Below are 21599 nucleotides of genomic sequence, written 5' to 3'. Positions count from 1 at the left end.
TGAGTCACTGTGACTAATTTGTACCCTTTTTGGATTTCTTTGGCAGTTCAACAGACTGAGTAATGAAGATCTACTTTCTGCAGCTGAACAATTTCAGCAAGAGTACAACAAAGAAATCTCAAAAGATCTCAGTGACAAGGTCATCTTCCTCAAACGAATATATTCCACAAACTTTAAATTGGTTTGCAAGCCAAAGGAATTGCTTCAAGACATACTCAAACTTGGACTCTCTCGGGTGTTTCCTAATATCACAACTGCATTGCATATTTTTGTCAGTTTGCCTGCATCAGTGGCTTCAGGTGAACGCACCTTCAACATGTTGAAACAGGTAAAGAACTATCACCGTTCAACTATGGGACAAGAGCATTTGAATGGGCTTGCCATGCTTAATATCAACTGTGACATTGCATGAAAGCTAGATTTTTCCTCAATAATTGGTGCATTTGCACAGAAAAAGACTAGAAAAGCATTTGCTAATTAAAAAAATATTCAAATTATGTCTCTTTTTTGGTGCCTTATTTTGTTTTCATGTGTCGTCATTTTTTATTTTTATTATGGCGTGGGGCCTCAAAAGCTGGCAGTGGCCCGGACCTCTCTGGACCTCTGAGAGGGCCTGACAACGGTGTCAGCTGAACTCATCGTGGAGTAGCATGGGAAAGTGTCCTCCTACAGAGGAAGAAATAAGGCAGCCAACCCTAGAAACCTCAGAATCTCCATGAAAGTTTCATCGAGATCTCTCAGGAGGATACAAGGGACGTCCTTATGTATATCAACAAACTGCTCTGCATGCCCTCCCTACCCCCCCCCCCACCTAATCCTACAGGGGAATGAAAACAACTCTACCTCAGTTTGTTGCACTGCAACCTTTTCTCACACAAGTAAACTGATGAAAAGTTGATACATGTGTCTTTGGGAACCTGGGATGGTCCAGGCACCATCTTTCCATTTAAACATTGTAATGGGAAAATACATACACACGCTTACCCAAGTTTCCTTTCCCTGCATCGGGCTCATCTGTGGTTGGCTGGTGGGACTGGCAAGAATGTGGTGGAGTCTCAAACAGGTTCTGGCTCCCTGCATAGCCCATATTTTCCTCCTTGTCACTATTCATGGCCAGGGTCTGTGTCTTGGGCTCCTCAGAGGTATCTGTAGTGGTCTAAGGGGTGGTGGTGGAGACTTGGCCATACTCATTGTAACAGTAGCAGGTCTGTGGCTCAGCACCAGATCAACTCTTGGTCTCCCTGACCTCATCGTATGCCTGCCACAGTTTCTTCACTTTTTGTAGATGTCCACATTTCTATGACTACTCCTTAGCTGTGCCTGAACAGTCCCTTCTCCCCAGGGACCCAGGAGATCCAATACCTCCTGTCTACTACAGGCAGGAGCATGTCTAGAAGATGTGACCGGCATGGTTGGGTGGGCAGTTGTACCTAGCACGGGAGAGTTGCTGGGGCACTCACCATGCTGGACAATCAGGGAAAAGCATTTCAAAAATATGCAGTGTTTTCCAAAGGTGGGGAGTGGCTTCTGGTCTCCAAGACCCCTGGGCAATGAAGTCCACAATTGTGACCAGAGCAGTCAGTGTCAGGCATGCACTAGAGCAGTGTTTCTCAACAACCGATCTGAGGACTGGTGCCGTCCCTGAGATCTCCCTGACACAGTTTAGGAAGGCAGCAAGCCGGTTCCTGGTATCAAAAAGGCATAGACGTGGGAAGTAGGGGTGCAGGGGGTGCTGCCCCAGCCTTGGCCCCCTTACCCTTGTCTGGGTCCCCCCTTCCCAGAGACACAGCCCTGCTCCTAGCCCCAGCTCTAGGGGGAGGGGTGTGGACAGGGACAAGGGGGCTGGCTTTCAGCACCCCCACTATTAAAAATTATTTTCCAGCACCACTGCAAAGAGGTTAAAAAACACTGCTAGAGGATTAGTAGGGTTGACGTAGGTCATGCAATGTCTACACTCACTCTGCATCAACCTCAGTACATCAACCAGGACTCGAGGCTGTCCAGGGAGGTCCTGTTACTGCATCACCAGAATGGGGCACTTACATCAGTGGGAGACAAATCTGAGTGTAGACACATGCATGAATTGGTTGATGCAAGGCGGCTGTCATCAACCTAACTTTGTAGTGTAGACCAGGCCTCAGGATAGTGTTTTTAAACAACCCCATAGGTGGGGCTAGACATCTCACAAGTAACATGCTGTTTGTAGCAGGATGGTTTAGGATATGAGTAGCTGGATGGCTAAAAACCTTAATATAACAATGATAAGCCAGCAGTGTATTTAAATACTGGATGATGTTTGTAGGTCCATACCTGGCGCTTAACAAAGACTTTTTTATTTTAATTACAGGTATTAAAATATTGTTCTTATTTTATTATTTGTAGTGCAGTAGCACCTAGGAGCCCTAGTCATGGAGCAGAACCCCACTGTGCGAGGTGCTGTAGAAACACAGAACCAAATGAAGGTCCCTGTGCCAAAGAGCTGACAGTGAAAGTAACGATTAGGAAAGCAAACATTTCCAAGTCAGTTTTTGAATGGGCTGCTGGAAGTTTGATATAAAAATTTGACACTTTCTATTAATTACAAAATTATTTGAAATTCTGTGGAATTACTCCTTTAAAGAATTTATTTAAACTCCCTTTACTGTCATATTTAAGTCTCTAAAACATATGCCAATTTGTTTGTTTTTTTTAAAAGTTTTGACTCACCATGTGAAATAAAAATATTAAACACAATGATACAACCCTGTCTCATTTAAAGTAAGTTTTAGAATGCCTAGGGAATGCTGTGTGATATCTCTAAGAGCACAGGCTGAATTTTCCATGATAGCAGTCCAGGCCATCCTCATACGTACATATCAGAAAAGAGAGGCCTGGCTTTTCATTATCTTGATTTCAACAAAACTGTATTCCCTGCAACATACCTAATGCACGTTCTCATTGCCACGTTGCAGGTCACTCAGAACACTGACGCTGGACTAAAAGAAAATAATTGATGAGGAAGTGAGAAGTTGGTGGGGGCATGGAGGGGAGGTGATTGTGGTAAATCGGTAACATTGTTCCCATTAACTTAGTATGAAAAGTTGTTTTGTGGCAAGTCTAGAAAGATGTTTTAAGTCAACTGGGCAGGGCAAGGTTTGCTGAAGGCTAGTTCTATTCTTATTACAGGATGGAAGTGACAATTAAATATCGATTTTCAGTTGTATGGAAAAGATTTTGTGATTTCAGCCTCCAGGCCTGTATTATACAATATATAAAAATAATCTTAAATGTAGTGCCTTTACATCCCTAATGATCCCAAGATATTTTACAAACTTCAGCTAATAGATATAGGGATAATTTTATCCTTCACTAAAATGCAACCAGCTCTGGAGTGAAACATATCTATTGCAACTATTTAACTAGAGAATGACTTAGGATTTAGGATAGGAGAAGAATTCTGTATCCAGTTAGAAGCGGGCAGGATATAATACCCTTAATTTGAATTCATCTAGGGCACCTGATTTATATACTTACTCTTCTGAAAAGCCAAGGGAATTTAATGACTACAAACGATTAGTGATTTAAGGACCCAAAGTGTTTTATCTCATCCGAAAGTCTTTTGATTCAATTTAAGAAAATGAACTTCAGATTTTGAATTAGGTTTTCAGTTCTGATGCTTGGAAATTCAGAGAGATAGATGTATCATGGCCATAAAATAGTATTATTTCTTTATTACAATTATTTCTATTGAAATAGTTTTCCAACAGTTTGTGGAAAATAGGACTTTATACCTATGGATTCTTCAGTCACAGCTCCTAAGCAAGAGACCAACTCATCTGGAACTAACGTCTGCTCTTGAACATTTTCAGTGGACGGTGGATTTTTCCACTGGTTTTCCAAAAGTGTATTAGGTTCCTCATCTGTTGTACTGAAAGTGTTGCTCTGTCCACTTCTGTTGTTGTTTAAAATGAGGTTAAACTTCTCAAGTAAAAATGTATTGCTCCCAGTTCCTTCAGCATTCCACAAGAAAGTAATAGGACTTGTATAATCTTTTAACAAAACATGTGTATCTTGGCTTGAGAGATACGTGTTTGGATCCAGTGCTTGGGACTGTGTTTCGTAAGTATTACTAAATACATTTCCCAGTGGGCTTCTGTTGGAAACCTGGGGCTTATAGCCATTGTTCTGCTCAGTGACTAGAGCGCTGACAAGCAGTGAGTTTTGGGAGATGGCCATATGCTCAGTGGCCACTTTTCTGTTTCCCTTTTTGGTGTCTGTGGTCTTGCACTCCTCCTGCAGTGATGTCTCTAGTACTTCCGTAACGACTGGATCATCATTATCCAAGAACAACTGGGTGGAATTGCTACTCATTAACTCACTTTTTTCCTGAAAAAAATAAAATAAAATTAACAAATAGACAATATTTTGTAAATGGTAGAAATGTCACTGCTGTTTCCTAAGAAAGAGACAGGAGCGCAGATTCAAAATCCTACTCATTTCACCTATCCTTACTGTTCTCCCTTTCAGTCTCTTTGTTAGCATGTTACACCATCATTTAACCACCTCTGCAAAGGGAACTAGAGGGGAGGAGGAAAGGGAACATGTGAGTGTGCCTGAATATTTTTCAACACACTTCAGGGCCAGTCCTGATTGTAGCGATATTATTTAATATTTAGGTTGCAGTAGAGTCTCCAGATCTCAACCAGGTTGGACCCGATGGTGCTAGGCACTGTACATGCACACACAGATGACGACAGTTCCTGCCCCCAAGAGCTTGCAATCTGATTTCCAGAGCCGCTCCAGAATGTCACAGTGCTTGCTGTGGAATCACGGTGAGCCACGACCCATAACCACAGCATAACCTGTTTCAAATAGATTCATGGATTCCAAAGCCAGAAGGGATCATTGTTATAAGCTAATCTGACCTCCTATTAACGCAGACCATAGTACTTCCCTGAATTAATTCCTGGTTGAACCAGAGCATATCTATCCGAGAGAGAAGATTTCTCTCACTTTGGGCTGTATTTATTTGTTATGACTTTTTGCATGTGGAGTTAAATTTGATCTGTATAGAAAAATGAAAACAACTGGGATGTTGTTTTGAGTAGTTACCTGGAGTGACTTTACCACACTGCTGTTTTCCACATTAGGAAAATCTTCAGTCAGCCATTTTGGTGTCAATGATGCAAGTGCTGTGCTAACTCTTACATAAAATAAAATTAAGTAAAAAGTTAGTGTATTGTATTAGTGACTTAGCAGGGTAAAATTGCCCCTGGACAGAGTGGCAATATGAGACTTATGCACAACTTATGTCTCACTTCAGTGGCATATAGGCCTTGCATTTGCCCTCTGCCCAAGGGTGACATTTACCCTAGGAGTATTAAAGGCTCATTTACTTACAGTAATGTGATATAAATAATGGCGTGCTGTGAATTCTCAGAATTTCTTTGAAAATTGAATCCCATTTTTATTGTAAAAATAGTGTTGAAACCTCCTGGCAAATTTTCCTTGATTTCAATTTAAGTGCCCAATTGAGCATCCCTTTCTCAGACAGAGTTCCCATAGAAGTCAGAGAAAGGTAAACGCAGAACAGGGCTCTTTGGGAACATGAAAGTAGCTTGGTAGATGCACACAAGTGAGTCAGGGCTTGATCCTGAAAGCCTTCCATATGTAGAATTCCTAGGGAAACCATGGAGAGCTCCATTTGAAGTTTACTTGTGGGATTGAGCCCAGAGTATATAGTTTGAATTCCACACATTTACTAATACTGTGAATCAGTTCGATGCTAACAGACTGACTGAGCCTGAGGGAATGGGGTAGGTTGAGTCTGGCTTCACCCCTGGGAAGGGGACAGGCTCTGGAAATTGCTTACTCTGGTCTTATGCTAGGTGGCTGCTACTGAGGAGGCAGTATCCTCTCAGATTCAGCCTTTGCAGCTGTGTAGCCTCCAAGGCCTATGGTGCTCCCATGAATCAGAAGCCATGGAAGCCATTTTAGTCTGGCCCAAGCTCTTGTGCAAAATGTATAGGTTTAAATTTACAGTGTTGCCAGCTGTCAAACTGGAAAAAACAACATATGTTAAGAAGAAGAGGATGCCTATATTTCCTGATCTGTTGAGATTGGCTCAGGCACATGGTCAGAAAAACTGTGGTATTGAAACTTGACTTTCTTACAATCAAAGCTGCTCTGTAACCTACACAAAAGAAAATTACTTAGAAGAAACTTTAAGTGAGCCAAACTTCCATTGTTTTAACTGTGTGGTACAGTGTTCCTGAGGGAATAGGGAGTCTCTGGTTTCAATTAAATGCTTTTATTTAATAGGTGCATCAATAGCAGAATAGATGAAACCTGATTCTGATTCTGTGTCTGGTTCAGAGAACCAGATTTAGTTGGGGATTGGTCCTGCTTTGAACAGGGGGTTGGACTAGATGACCTCCTGAGGTCCCTTCCAACCCTGATATTCTATGATTCTATGAACCCCTTAACACCATCTGTCCACATATTTCTCTTTAGCCTACTTTGTGTTAGTGCCATCCTTTGGATCATGCAGGTTAACTCCATATGCAGGTTAATCCACATTAGGAAAATCTTCAATCAGCCATTTTGATGTCTATGCCACAGGAGTCTGCTTGCCCAAGAACCACAGCATTTCATTCAAGTTTCCTGTACAGGTGTGTTTGATGCAGCAGTGGATGAATTCCTAGGTATCAATATCTTAGTGAAGCACAAGATTCAAATGTTGAGGTAATTCACAAATAACATGCCCATTGTTCTGTGAAGTCCATGGTTCAGAGGGAAGGAGCAGGGGATACAATACATTTGATACTGTATCACTGGTGAAATGGATGTCAGGAAGTCTTTGTAAAATATTTTAACTGTTCTGACTGATTTTTCTTTCTGCTGCCCCCTCCTAAGATCTCTTCCTGTTTCTAAATATCCTAATGTGGGATTTTGATAGGTAAGTTCTATTTAAGTAGTAATTTAAATAGAACAGACTGTTGGGAATCATCAAGAAAGGGATAGATAAGACAGAAAATATCATATTGCCTCTATATAAATCCATGGTACGCCCACACCTTGAATACTGTGTGCAGACGTGGTCGCCCCATCTCAGAAAAGATATATTGGAAAAAGTTCAGAAAAGGGCAACAAAAATAATTAGGGGTATGGAACAGCTTCTGTATGAGGAGAGATTAATAAGTCAGGGACTTTTAAGCTTGGAAAAGAGGCGACTAAGGGGGGATATGATAGAGGTCTATAAAATCATGAGTGGTATAGAGAAAGTAAATAAGGAAGTGTTATTTACTCCTTCTCATAATACAAGAAAAAGGAGCCACCAAATGAAATCAATAGGTAGCAGGTTTAAAACAAACATAAGAAAGTATTTTTTCATGCAATGCACTGTCAACCTCTGGAACTCCTTGCCAGAGGGTGTTGTGAAGGCCAATACTATAACGGGGTTCAAAAGGGAGCTAGATAGATTCATGGAAGATAGGTCCATCAATGGCTATTAGCCAGGATGGGCAGGAATGGTGTCCCTAGCCTCTGTTTTCCAGAAGCTGGGATTGGGTGATGGGGCATGGATCACTTGATGATAACCTGTCTGTTCATTCCCTTTGGGGCACCTGCCATTGGCCACTGTCAGAGGACAGGATACTGGGCTTGATGGACCTTTGGTCTGACCCAGAATGGCTGTTCTTATGTTATTTCCATTTATGCCTTAGCAATAAAGTTTTAAAAGATCAAATATATGCCAACATAGAATAAACTTAATTTGGGTTTAGATTAAGCTTTTTTTCCATTCTTTTTTCTCATATGTCTATATTATGAAATACCCCTTGTTCTCTAAATATGGGCTTTACAGAGGAATGGTCATATTATTTTGTGTTGTGATTATCCACCTTATTGTAAAAAAAACAAAAAACAAAAATCTCGGACATCTTTTGGCAACATAGGATTATGAATGGGAAAAGTTGCCCTGGGTAACGGGGCTGTACAAAACTGGATCAATTTCTATAATTCTAGGGTTTTCTGAGAGAGAGGCATATTCTGGAGACTAAGGGGGGGGGGGGAATGAAAAGAAAGCGGTACCTTTTTCTAAGTGATTTTTTAAATATCAAAGTTAAGAAAACAATTGATAGTATGATCGCACCAGTGCCTATTCCCCAAAAAACTTCTCCATCATTATCTGAAAAGGGAGGGGAAAAAAAGAGAGTTAATCAAATTGCTTATATCTTAGGGAAGATTTTTTTCTAGGCCCCAAACCTGAAAACATGTATACACGTGTGTGAGTAGTCCCATTGAGTTCAATGGGATTATTAACATGCATAAAGTTATTAATATGCATTAGTGTTTGTAGGATTGGGGCATTAGTTTGTAAACCAGCGGCCTGGTGAGAGAACAAACATTTTTCCAAAAATGAAGCTTAGAAAGGCTGAAGGAATCTTTCTTACTTTAAGAAATGCTGTGGGGCCCGTTGCTCAGCTGACATATATCAACATAGCTCTACTAAAGTCAATGGAGCGATGCTGATTTACACCAGTTGAAAATCTGGGATGAAATACACAAAATAGAATATTTAGTGCTTGATTCAGCCCGTTTGTTTAAAAATGACAAAGCAAGGGAGATGAATGTGCACTGTTGTCTTAATTGTGCATTCCCTGTGCACCCCAAGCTCTCACTGTCTTCAGTGAGTGCAGGACCAGGGGCTAGAGGAGCAGCACACTTTACACTGCATACTTCTGTACATTTGCTGCTGTGATCTGGCTGTGAGAATCTAGCTGTGGAAGGGAGTTTCCAGGCAAGCACTTCTCAGAAATATGGCCAGTGTGTTTAACCATTAGCTACACATAAGAACAAATGTGTACGCTGCTTTTAAATTGATCATTTGTTTGGTTTTGGCTGCCTGACTCTGAACAAGCAATACAGAAGTACCTTTACTGGTTACAACAAACCAGAAAAATAACTGAGGTTAGTGTTTCATGAGAAATAAACAAGGCTTTGGCTCAAATTGTGGAGTCAAAATAGCTTAGCCAACATGCCTATCTGTATGATCAGGAAATGCTATCTTATTTTTTGTCTCAGTTTCTCATATCCTAGCTGTTGTCACATACATTTAATTTTAAGTGTCTTAACAAAACAAAAAGTCCTAAAGCATAATTGTTGCAATAGCACAGTTTATACAACCTATTAGTATTATGCCCTAGACTAACTAACATGTGTTGTTTGCTTTATAGGGCTGCAGCATTCTTGTACTGGTGAACGGGTGTGTTTTTGGCTGGGCCATGTCTCCAATAACAAACCAAGTGTTACTAACTTTTCACTTCTCTGTTATCACGTCACTAAACTGCCCTCCCCTCTCACAGTCTCTGAGATACTATTGGTAGCATATAGTACAGCAGAAACCACCCACTTCTGGTCAAGTAGAAACTCTTGCTTACCAAGTCTGAAATACTATCTTCTTACCATAGGAAATCTCCCCTGTAGCTGTGGCGATGATTACAGGATCAGTATCAATGCTTGCGTTTGGGAGCCTTTTTACTGAAATAATTTAATGAGGGAGAGAAAACAGTGTTGTGGTGACAACCTTACAGAATATGTTTCCTTTAAAAATTGGGTACGAAGTGCCTAAATCTGTTCCAAATGGCATTTAGGCACCCAAGACGCTTAGGTGCTTTTTGAACATTTTACCCATGTCCTTACTGAGGGGAAAAAAATAGAGCTGTTTCACTCAAGCCCCAAAGCAGCTGTTGGCACCTATTTGCCTTGGTGTCCAAGCAATTCAATATGGATTTTTGTAGACCTGTCTGGAATTTAGACACAAGTGCAGAATGCTCATACTTACCCTTTTCAGCTCCCCCGCTCCTAACTGGGTGGATGCTTGAGATTTCTCTTCCCAATGCTGACTGCCGGTAGATCAGTTGCCAAACCGCCTTGTCTAATGAGCCTCTTTGTATAATTTTTAAATGGTAAAAGAGAGAAATCCCTACGCCACTCTGCTGTGAGTGGATACCATCCGAGATATTTCATTAGCTTTTCCCCAAAGAGTGTGGATTTTGATGGCCAAGACCACAGACCAGTATGACAAACTGTAACATACAACTTGACTTTATTTAAAAATAACCCTATTTACAGCCATGGAGACCCATCGCTATATCTCTATCTATCTATTTTAGGCCTCCATAATCTGGACTCCCAGGAGATGGAGAACTCTCCACCCACTCAATCATTTCTCCCTGCAACGTTCGCAAAGAAGAATGCGGCAGCCTTGCCTGAATTCCTTTTGAATTCCTTTTGATATCGTTCATTTGGACTGGCTGGATGCAGAGCGATGGCCAGTGATCGTGAGTAGCTTCCATGAAGGGAAGCACATTTATACTGAACAAAGTCACTAGCCTGGTTTCTTGTTTCATTGTTGCAATTCCCTTGGTATCTCCATTTCCCTCAGCCAATAGGAGTCTTTGATTCCACGGAAAACCTCTTCCTTTAATTTTCGAAGTTCCAATCTGTGCTTCTCACTTTGTTTTTAAAGTTACATTCAAACTCTGTGCCCCTAGACCTGGCAGTTCAGGCAAGCAAGTCCAACCCTGATACTTTATTTTGAAGGACTTTTTAAAGCTAACAAAGAAGAGTTTACAGATACAATTTATCCCTTTTTAAAAAAAAATACAGTAAAGGTTCAGAACTCTGTCTTACAACAGGACGATATCATTACACTAAGTCTTATAATAAAACATTGTTGTAAGAAGTAGAGTTGAATGACACTGAGCTTTGAGCCATTGCTGTAGAGTAATGCAGTATTTTTTATAAAGGAAAAATATATTGTAGGTTTACACATGAACATGTACTGGATTTCGAGAACTGCTAATCCTGCTAATGATAAACATCATTACAAGATGTATTGAATTTCGAACATATGTTTGATTCTCAGGATATGAAATACTATTTTAAATACTGATTGAATACAAATGAGTCATCACTGTGGACAATTACAGTCCATGCACCATATCATTTACTCGGTTCTTTGGTTCCCCTGTTGTTCTAGGCACTATTACAATACAGTTAGTAATAATAATAATGGCCGTATCTAGCACAAAATCACTTTTGCCATGTCATTGAGCACCATTTAACCATAATTCTTTTATCTTTAGATCTGTGCTCTATTTGGGTTAAGGACATGACCTTCACCTGAGGTAATTTGTTGGCCTATGTGAAACGCCCATTATATGAAGTTAAATTTTGTCAGGATGACTTGCTATTGTATGATGATTTTCACAATATATCATTTGTTAACACTGAAGAATTATGGGGAGGGAGGAAGTTGTGGGTGTGAAATGAGAAATGTATTGATCTATATATTAAAATATATTTAGCCAATATTAGTGGGTTGAGACAGAATTACTATATTCTACATTGAATGCTGCCATCATGTGGCTCAGGTGGAAATTGCAAATTATAACTATGGATGTTACTTAGAGCTAGTTGAATCTGTTATTGCAAATAGTTTATCTGGTCACTTTGGCCCTTTGTTCTGTTCATGACCCAGTCCTGATTTCTAAGAATATATTTGGTTTTTGCAAGCATTCATCAAAGAGTTTATGCAAACTGATTTCCACAAAGCATTTCTTTCAGCTATGTCTTTGACTACTTGTGATTTATGGTATGTGATTGGTCACCAAAGGCTTATGGCATTGTTTTTGTTCCCTGATTGGATGACTAAATACTCTTAAACTTGGAAATAATGAATGGACTATAGGAATAGCAAATAATGCGGTCTGGAATGAATTTTCATAGCTTGATACATGTTAAGGCCAGAAGGAACCATTATGAGCATCTAGTCTGACCTCCGGCCGCAGAATTTCACCCGGTAATTCCTGAATCAAGCCCATTAACTTATTGTTTCAGATGAGCTCAGGTGAAAAATTTGGGATTCACAAACATTTTCATGAATAAACCAGTGGTTGTCCAAATATTCTCAAACAACAACTAATGGGACCCGACACACACAAACTCTTACAGCAAGTGAAGAGAAATGAGGAGTATTCTATTCTGTAGAGTATGGCAGTATGAGAACCAATATAGAATAGAACAGAATACTTGTGATGGGTTATTCAAACTCCACACTGATAAGGAAGGGGTTAAGCTGTTGCTCTGATCCCAAGAGGCCCTACCCTGCCACACCATCAAAGCATTCATGGCTTGGAGGAGGAGCTCAAAAGGGGAATAGGCCAGCTCAGAAGGAAGGTAGACAGTGGAGATGAACTGATCTACTTGGAGCTCCTGGGAAGGAGCACTACAAGAGATCCTGAGGCTCTGGTTGTAGAGACTTGGCTAAACCCATAGTGGAGAGCCTTGCCACACTCAAGAGGTCTGAGACTTTATCTTTGATTTCAGCAACAGAGGGTCCTGTGGCACCTTTAAGACTAACAGAAGTATTGGAGCATAAACTTTCGTGGGTGAATGCCCACTTCATCTTGCGTCTGATGAAGTGGGCACTCACCCACGAAAGCTTATGCTCCAATACTTCTGTTAGTCTTAAAGGTGCCACAGGACCCTCAGTCTGAATCTGTAAAAAGCAACAAACACGGCTACCCCTCTATTCTTTGATTTCAGTTATTTGATGTTTATTGCTTTACCTGTTGGGAAACAGGGAACTGGTAAGGAAGCAATCCAGGAGTCAGCAATATGGCACTTTCAGGCACAGAACTTAGCTGCCTACCTTTGGGTCCTGGATCTGAACCCAGAGGAGAGGGCAGGCTTGGGGTTCCCTACCATCCCCAGAGGTGGATAGAAAAGTGTGACCTAGCCAGAGGGCCAGAGCTTGAAAGGGGCAGACCACCTCATGGCTGGAGCCACTATTACCAGTGGAAGTGCAAAAGAAGTGATCCTGCTATGCCTGAGCCCGATCACAAAGGGGCACCTCTGGTGTGCACCCACCTGCACAGTATTCCTCCTCTCTTCATAAAAATACTCACAAATCACCTTTTCCGCTATTCAACTGGCTCTAGTGCCCGTAGTTAACATTTCCTTTTTAAAATGCCTTGTTTAACCAAGACTTTGACAAAAAAGGAAGACTGCCAAACTCAGAGACTGTACCAGATTTCTTCTTCTTCTCTGGACCTTCTCCACAACTGTTATATAAGATGAAATGTACGTGTCACGATATCACTGCTGTGTCAACTGTCAAACTATTTCATACAATTGTCTTGGTACGAGTTTCAGTGCAGTCTTTGATCTGACCTGACATTCAGGCTGACATTATGGTTTATAATCAAAGGTGGGAATGTGACTAATTCACAAAAGAAGAAGAAAAACTATTCACTTGTTTTTGCCCCAGTGTGATTCAAGTCCATTGGGAAAATAGGTAATATAGATGTGAAATAGCTTTGACGTATTTATGAGCTTCCTAAATCAACTCTTAACAGAGACAAACTCATTTAGCTAAGTGCTTTAGAGTAATTACAAAAAATCTCTTGGATAACTGGGGTTGTGGATGATGGGGATAAATTATATAGCTATATAACATATATCATTTACCCCAGTCATTTATATATGTAATGTTATTTCTCCCTAATATATATATAATATATGTCACCCATGCCTTTGTCACCTTGGATTACTCTACAAGGGAACACAGATTTAAATATTCAATAGCTGCAGCAAGTGCAGAATTCACCAGCCCAGTTATTAAGTTGTATTTCTCATGACTAGCACATATTTGATTTCACATATGTGGCTTAAAATCACAATATAAATATTGATATGTTCTAACTCAACCAGAAGATATGGGCTTGATGCAGGAATTATCAGGTGATATTCTATGGCCTGTGTAATGCAGAAGGTCATACTACACACTAGATGGTCCTTTCTGGCCTTAAATCCTATGAATATATTAACTCAGCTGTACCGATAACACTCTATACTTAGATCCTGTAGTGTCTTCAGCAGTGCAGCAAACATCACCCTAAGCTATGTTTTGTTGAGAGTTCAAGTTTTAGTGTCTTGCTTATACTGATCCTTTTTTTTTTTTTCCTCACAAGGAGTAGATGGAATATCTATAGCCTGGTTAGTTTCTATGGGAACCCTGTCTGCTGATCTAGTAACTAGATCACCACATTGGAGACAATCAATTTGTCTTTGAGGAAGGACAACACTGAAAACAATGATCAAATAACTTTGAGTATATACTCAAGGTCATGCCTCCTTGGTGGAAAACATTGGCAGGACTGCCCCTGAGAAAAATCCTGGCCAGAAACATAGCCAGTTTGTCTTAGGGGCAATGTATGTACAGCTTCAGGTAGCTCATCTGGAAATCTATTCAGAGTAGCATGAAAAATGATTTTGTGGCTTTATGGAAAAAAACACATATGTTGTCCTTGTCTCCAGTTATGGGTACAGTAGCTTTTCTTTACTGAAGAAAACAGCCAGTAGAATTCTGATGGCCTCCAAAGTGTGTCTCTATTGATCCAGAACAAAAGATCAGGTTTGGGTTTTGTGTACATTACAAATTGCATGAGTCCAAGCCAGGAGAAAACAGGACCCTTTCCCTTTGATCTGGGTGTGAAAGTATGTGAAGTAGCTGTAGGAGAGGGAAATACTTGTGTTCTCCCATATTGTTCTGAAGATCCCTGATTGGCTATTGGCTTGTCCCAGTGTGCCATTTCAGCTGGTGGTCTGGCCAAGGATCAGTTGCACAGAACATCTCAATTAATTTTGTACGTCTGGCTCCCAAGCAGAACAGAGGCCAAAACAATGCTAGAGGCCACTCAATTATCCTACAAGGGAGACAGGGGCATTCAGAATACTGGAGGTTATGCAAAGCTTTCTCTTATTTTTCTATATTTAGACCACATAGGGCCTGGCCCTGGACCTACACAGCTGCTTCTCCCGGGGAGGTTAAGAAGGATCACTGCTTCGCCATTTTCTCCCCATAAAAATGATGGTGTTTCCCCGCATTGCATGGGCTTTAATTGTCAAATGTGCCCCCAAAAGAAGCAAAATTTGTCCTCTTCCATTACAAAGTGAAAATTCTCCCCATGAACAAATCTGCAGATTCTCATGAAAATTCACAAACACATCAGTATTTGTACCATTTTGAAAAGTGAAAATTGATTCCCTTGAGCATCAGCTTTAATTATATTGTGTCCCATGATGAGCTGCAAACTACATTATACCCACACAAAGGCAAAGTGCAACTGTATTGGCAAGGTCCCTGCTAGTGGTGTTCAGGTATCCAAAAAAACCCTTCCTTCTTTTAAACTCCTTCTAAAGTTCTGCTTTTCTCTATAGTTCAAGGAAGGCGGGAGAAAATTGATAGGTTTAGCCATAGTTTATAAAATCAAATAGCTCTACAAAATTGCCAAATCATGGAAAGACCTGGGGGAAGACTGTTTTCCATAAAACTGAACACTGAAATGTTACTTCCATCCCAGCACGCAGTGACTTTACCACAAGAGTACACTTACCTGAATCCACCCGATAAAGTTGGCCAGGACATGGCTTGCTTATTCCATCTTGATACACTGCATATACTGAAATGTTCATGTGAATTCCTTCTGTGAGGTCTCCTGAAACGAATGTTAGTTTTATTTAACATTTCTGTGCAAGTTAAAGTTAAAACTGCAGAAAATTTTAATGGGATATTTAAAGAAAGTGAAAAGAGGCCTGGTCTGACTATATAGGAGCAGGAAGTACTAAGAATGCTTAAATTCTATTCCCATCACTCAGACTGACTATCCAGCTTGGTCAGATTTTTTTTTTGGGGGGGGGGGGGGGGTGGGGGGGGGGGTGGGAGGGTCGTGGTGGAAAACTTCGGGTTTTTTTGCAGTGAAAATTCAACTACTGAACGATACACTCTGGGCTCTCCTTTTGGAGAGGGGAAGCAGTGCATCATGGGTGTCCTTGGCACTGTGCATCATGGGAAGATGTAGTCTGGGTGGGAAGCCTAGCCCATGGAGGACAATGGAGACGTGAGGCAACTGAACAACACTTCCCATGAGGCACTGCCTGCAGCAGCATGGCCAAACCTAAATATTTTGGGGGGTTGGCTGAAATATTTCCATTTTCGGGGCTTTTAAAACTAATTAATGTATTTATATATTAATTTTTGATAAAAAATTCAAATTTTCTTGGAAACTTCTCTCTGCTTCCCTATCTCTAATGGAAGAGCACTCATTAACATTGCAGTGAAGATTAATTAGTTAATGTCTGTAAAGTGCTTTGAAGATGAAAAGCCCTGTGGATATTTGACACCACAGTGACTGGTGGTTTTAAAAAATGCTAGAAAGAGAAGCGTATTATTAAAACCTTCAGAAGGAAATTGCAGTTTAATACATATTGAATATAGCTAACTTATGTATGACAGATCTGTTCTGATACATAACACTGGAGACAATTGTGTTGTGAGAGAATTTGGGTATCAAACTTTTCACCAGTAATAAAACTATAGACCCAAATTTCCTGAACCTGTATTGCTGCAGATTTAGCAAAATGAATGCATTTGTACATATGTGCCATAGCAAATTTTATAATTTCTGTGGTGACACATGGTTTATCAGATGGAAGAATTAATTGTATGTCATTTACAATGAGGCTTTGTTTTCTGCACTGTACATTCCACTGTAAAGACCATATTCGTTAACAGTTTATGGAAGGGATTTTAGTTTCATATTCATTTACATGTCTTACTTGTAAAGTAACACGGCATCCAATGAGAAGGTGACTACAAAGGATGTGTTCATTTTTTATTATACAGTTGTATTTATTATGATGAAAGCAGCTACCAGTTTTCACTTGAATTTGGTTTCTCACATTTTCCTCATAATATATCAGTACAGAATCTTTTTTCCAACTAATATGGTTAACTGGAGATTCATCCTAGGCTAAATTGCTACACTGCCCAGGAATACAGATCCCATTATATGCAATTCACCAAGCCTATGACAACTGATTTTACGGGAGTAAAATGCCAATGATCACAGGGAAATGTGGGGACCAGGAACACTTTGCTGACAAGATCTGCAGTCAACATAACGGAGAGACATGGTGAGGGAGGGTAATATCTTTTATTGGACCAACAGAAGTTGATGATGGTAAAAGAAACAAGCTTTTGAGCTACATCGGGCTCTTCTTCTGAAGCTTGTCTCTTTCACCAATAGAAGTTGGTCCAATAAAAGACATTACTTCGCCCACCTTGTCTCTCTCTCATATCCTGGGATCAAGATGGTTACAATAACGCTGCATTCAGCATAATGGGACACATGCCACAATCCTTATTTTGCTGGATGCTTGACCTCAGTGGGAATTTTGCCCGAGTAAAGCCTGCAGGTTTTGTCCCCTACAATTGTTCAGCAACAATAACTGCAGAAGACAGTTGCTGCCTCACATATTACTGCCTCTGCTCCTGTATTTTCACTCTTTATAGACACATTTCCATATGTACCACTCTTCCCTGCCCACGTATGACTTCACTACTTCCCACAATCTAGCCAAGTTTCATGTCTTCTCCCTCTTTGTGACTTGGTCCCTCCTTTCACAGAGCATCCTACATTTAGAACAGCCTCCCAATTAATTTCCACGTTTCCTGCCCCAACCTCTTTCAGACCACATAACTCCTCCCTCCTGCCAATCTGCTACAAACATCCACCTGCTCTCCTTTGTCATATTTGTACACCTCTACCTCGATATAACACGAATTCGGATATAACATGGTAAAGCAGTGCTCCGGGGGGGGCAGGGCTGCGCACTCTGGTGGATCAAAGCAAGTTCAATATAACGCGGTAAGATTTTTTGGCTCCTGAGGACAGCGTTATATCGAGGTAGAGGTGTACTGTTAAAAGTACCAGAGATCTGGGGCTCAATTTAAATTCACAGTTCCTTTGTTTTCTTTTGTTGTATTTTGAGCTACAAGGCCTTGTGTACATCTATAGCACTATACAGAAAGTAGATAGCAAAAAGATTGTTACCATATCTTACCCTCTATATATGTAAATGTATCCTGGCTGGGGACTTTCTTCCATAAAAAATCGTGTTGCTGGTTATGCTGAGCTGCAAAAATCCATTCAACTATGAACCACAGAACTGATCTTCCAATGTATTTAGGCAGCTCCCATTTGACAGATATTCCTCTGTGGTCATCATGGCTAATCTGCATGTTGGTGGGGGATAGGAAATCTGCAAACAGAGGTAGGAGGAGTGATATGACTAAGGTGGGCCGGATCTTTCCAGTCATAGGAAGGCCCATTAAATGGCCCATTCTGCACAGGGAAACTGCCTATGCTCTGAAATAATTTAAGAAATTATCTTGAAATCAAAGAAAGAGATTTTACACAGACATTTGGAGCATTTTATATATTAAAGGCCTATTGTTGAGTTTATCGCACATTTTCTCTCTCTGAAAATCTGTACCTGTTGCTTTTTACAAGAAACACCTCTGGTTCTTCTAATAGAGAGACTCAAGAACAATCAAATTTTTCCACTTTATTTACCTAATGCACTTTCTATTTAGTCATTTTCACTATATAATCCCTTTCACTTGCAGTGTCTGTGGGACTTTCCCCCGTTGCTGAATGCAAGAAACATTTTAGAAAACAGGAAAATGTGGTTGTGGAAAACCACAGTCATTGGCCTGGGGAATCTGAGGCAGATGTAGACCCTGAAACTACTTCTAATTCCCTGTTGTTGTTGTTTGTTTTAAATGACAAGATGTAAAGGTGAAACTGTGCCTTTATTGGAAATGAAAGGGGTTATTTTCACTAAGGTCCTGTGAACATAGGGAAATTGCCCACGTTCTGAGACTGCTTTCAAGACCTAATTAAGCAGCACAGTTGTGTCAGCTGGTGCCAGCCAATGCAGACAGCCCAAAACTTATTTTTAAAGCTATTGTTGAACAATGTCAGAGAGGAACATTTGAAATATATGGCTGCTTATTTATTGTCTCCAGGGCACACAGTCTGGCATCTTCTGGAGAGCACTAAGTTCATTTATAAAAAGAAGTGAGTAGGAGCAGAATTTCCAGAGGGTTTTATCCAATTTAAAGCAATAAACAGAAGATTTTTTTTTTCTTTCCAGTTCTGACAAAACCAGATTTCAGTTAAAGCTAATGATGATGTGTGCATAATCTTACCGTTAAAATTACTGTGCTCTTGGGTCACTGTTATACTGGCTGGCATGGAACTTCCCTTTGAATTATATGCAGTCACATGGACAGTGCGCATTGCTGGGGAAACCAGAACTTTGCATTGTGTGTCTGATGTGTTACATAAGTTAACCATTTCTCCCCGGCTTTCATGGAACACAGTATAACCCAGAATTCTTCCTCTGGCATCTTTTGGAGCGAGAGGCTGAAAACAATGAAAAAATAAATGCCCTTATAGAACAGTGTGTTATTTGCTGCCACTGGGGAACACATTCCTCGGTTCACCATCCCCACGCATAGTGCTCCGCATGAAATTGTAACTATGTGCCAAGAGTATTGTTAATTGACAGAGGATCTCAAAGGACTGGAGTGAGACTCATCAACTTAGCATGCAGAATACTCTGGAACAATTTCTCCTAAAGGAATAGGTACAAACAAATTTTGCCTTAAGTTTATACAGGCATGTCATCGTCTTTGTCCTCTTTCTTCCCTCAAAAAAAACTGGCTGGTTACTGCTTGTACAAGAAAAACATCACTTTTCCTTGTAGCTTTGAGCTCCCATATAACCAGGATGTGGAACACTCCCAGATGAGCCACAAAACTAAAATCTCTTCCCTTCCCTTCTTCCTGAGCCCATAACTGTGCAGGGGAGCCACCCTCACCCCCCTTATGGGGTATCAGGATCCAGGGGTGTCTCTCCTCTTCTCCTCCCTCCCCCCCACCATGTGGGCTTGGGAGAAAGATGCAAAGACCAGCGAGCCAGAGGGGCAGAAGCAGCCAAAGCAGGGACCTTAGTCCTTTTTGGAGAACTTTCTACCATTTCGACAGGACTTTCTCTGCCCTTTGGTGACTGGCTGCTTACTCCAACCATCACCCTCTCCCTCCCTCATAGGGTATGTCTATACTGCAATTAGACCCCCACAGCTGGCAGGGGTGGCGAGTTGTATGGGCCCGTGGTGCCTGTGCTCCAGGAATATTCAGGGCCCAGGGGCCCGGCTTCACCAATGTTCGGGGCCACCTGCTGCCCCTGCACACCTCCCCCGAAGCGTCTCCCAGCCCCACCTACCGCCTCCAGGCAATTTAAAAGGGCTCCCTGGCCGCCACCACCAGCAGTGCAGCAAGGCTAAGGCGGCTTCCTGCCCAGCCTCACTCCGCGCCACTCCCGGAAGTGGTCAGAACGGCCCTACAGCCCCAGGGGGTGTGTGTCTCCGCATGCTGTCCCCGCCCTGAGCGCTGACTCCGCAGCTCCCATTGGCTGGGAACTGTGGCCAATGGGAGCTGCAGGGGCGCTGCCTGTGGGCAGCGGCGTGCGGAGACCCCACGGCTGCCCCGCCTAGGAGCCGCTGCCAGAGGGGTATGTGGGTTGCTTTTGGGAGCTGCCCGAGGTAAGTGCCTCTCCCTCTCCCGCACCCCAACCTCCTGCCCCAGCCCAAAGCCCGCACCCAAACTCCCTCCCAGAGCCTGCACCCCTCATCCCCTCCCACAGCCCAAACCACTGCCCCAGCCCAGAGCCTGCACCCCAAGCCCCCTCTTGCAACCAAACTCCCTCCCAGAGCCTGCACCCCTCACCCCTCCCACACCCCAACTCCCTGCCCCAGCCCAGAGCCCTCACCCAGCAGCCAAGCTCCCTCCCAGAGCCTGCACCCCTCACCCCCTCCCACACCCCAAACCCCTGCCCCATCCCAGAGCCTGCACCCAAACTCCCTCCCAGAGCCCACACCCCTCCTGCACCCAAACTCCCTCCCAGAGCCTTAGGCAGGTGGGTGGGGGTGGGGGGGAGACTTGGACCTGTTCTGGGCACCACCAAAAATTATACAAACCTGCCGCCCCGACAGCTGGCCCGGGCTGGCTGACTTGGGCTTGGGCTGTTTCATTGCAGTGTCAGCGCCTGGGCTCAGGGTGGGGCCTGGGCTCTAGGACCCTGTGGTCTACACTGCAATGAAACAGCCCCACAGCCCAAGCTAGCTGGCAGTGTAGACGACTACCAATAGTCTCTTCATCCCAGCTTCACTCCTCTTACCTTCGTCTCCCTCTCCCTGTCTGTCAGTGTCCCCTCTCCCTTCTACTTTGCTGATATCCTAACCCTCCTCCCCCAGAAAAGTAGTGGCACTAACATGCTGTTTGCTGCCATCACACTGCTCCTGCTGCTGATGTATTCTGCCCCTACCCCACCCTGTGTCTCTTTTGTCTATTTAGATTGTAAGCTCTTCAGGACAGGGACGGTTTTTTTTGTTCTGCGTCCATACAACACCTAGGGCAACAGGGTCCTGGCCCATGACTGGGGCTCCTAGATGCTACAGTAATACAGATAATAATAATAATAAATGGTATTTTAGAATCCCATGCGGCTTGAAAAAGAAAATGGCATTACCTTTATCAAGACCATCACTTCTTGGCTACCGTTCGTGTATACTGGACCCATAACCCTCCACACATCCAGGATTTTAGAAGGTGCTGCAATCAAAAGAAGTACAGTAACTGAATC

General features: G+C 42.0%; 1 protein-coding gene across 1 annotated transcript in view; it reads right to left on the bottom strand.

Annotated features, from left to right (window-relative positions):
• Positions 1–3723: 3723 nt before the first annotated feature.
• The window catches only part of IL23R (interleukin 23 receptor), a 41184-nt gene continuing 23308 nt past the window's right edge, over positions 3724–21599 (bottom strand). Inside the window, exons 7-14 of the mRNA XM_065409236.1 lie at positions 21486–21568; positions 19103–19319; positions 17953–18150; positions 15444–15545; positions 9445–9519; positions 8071–8167; positions 5092–5182; positions 3724–4365 (exon numbers count right to left, since the gene is read on the bottom strand). Of these exons, the coding sequence (XP_065265308.1) occupies positions 3724–4365; positions 5092–5182; positions 8071–8167; positions 9445–9519; positions 15444–15545; positions 17953–18150; positions 19103–19319; positions 21486–21568 (1505 nt within the window). The remainder of the gene's footprint in view (positions 4366–5091; positions 5183–8070; positions 8168–9444; positions 9520–15443; positions 15546–17952; positions 18151–19102; positions 19320–21485; positions 21569–21599) is intronic.

Source organism: Emys orbicularis, chromosome 8, assembly GCF_028017835.1.
Source record: "Emys orbicularis isolate rEmyOrb1 chromosome 8, rEmyOrb1.hap1, whole genome shotgun sequence".
NCBI classification, from domain to species: domain Eukaryota; kingdom Metazoa; phylum Chordata; order Testudines; family Emydidae; genus Emys; species Emys orbicularis.
This window is presented reverse-complemented; position numbering and strand designations above follow the sequence as displayed.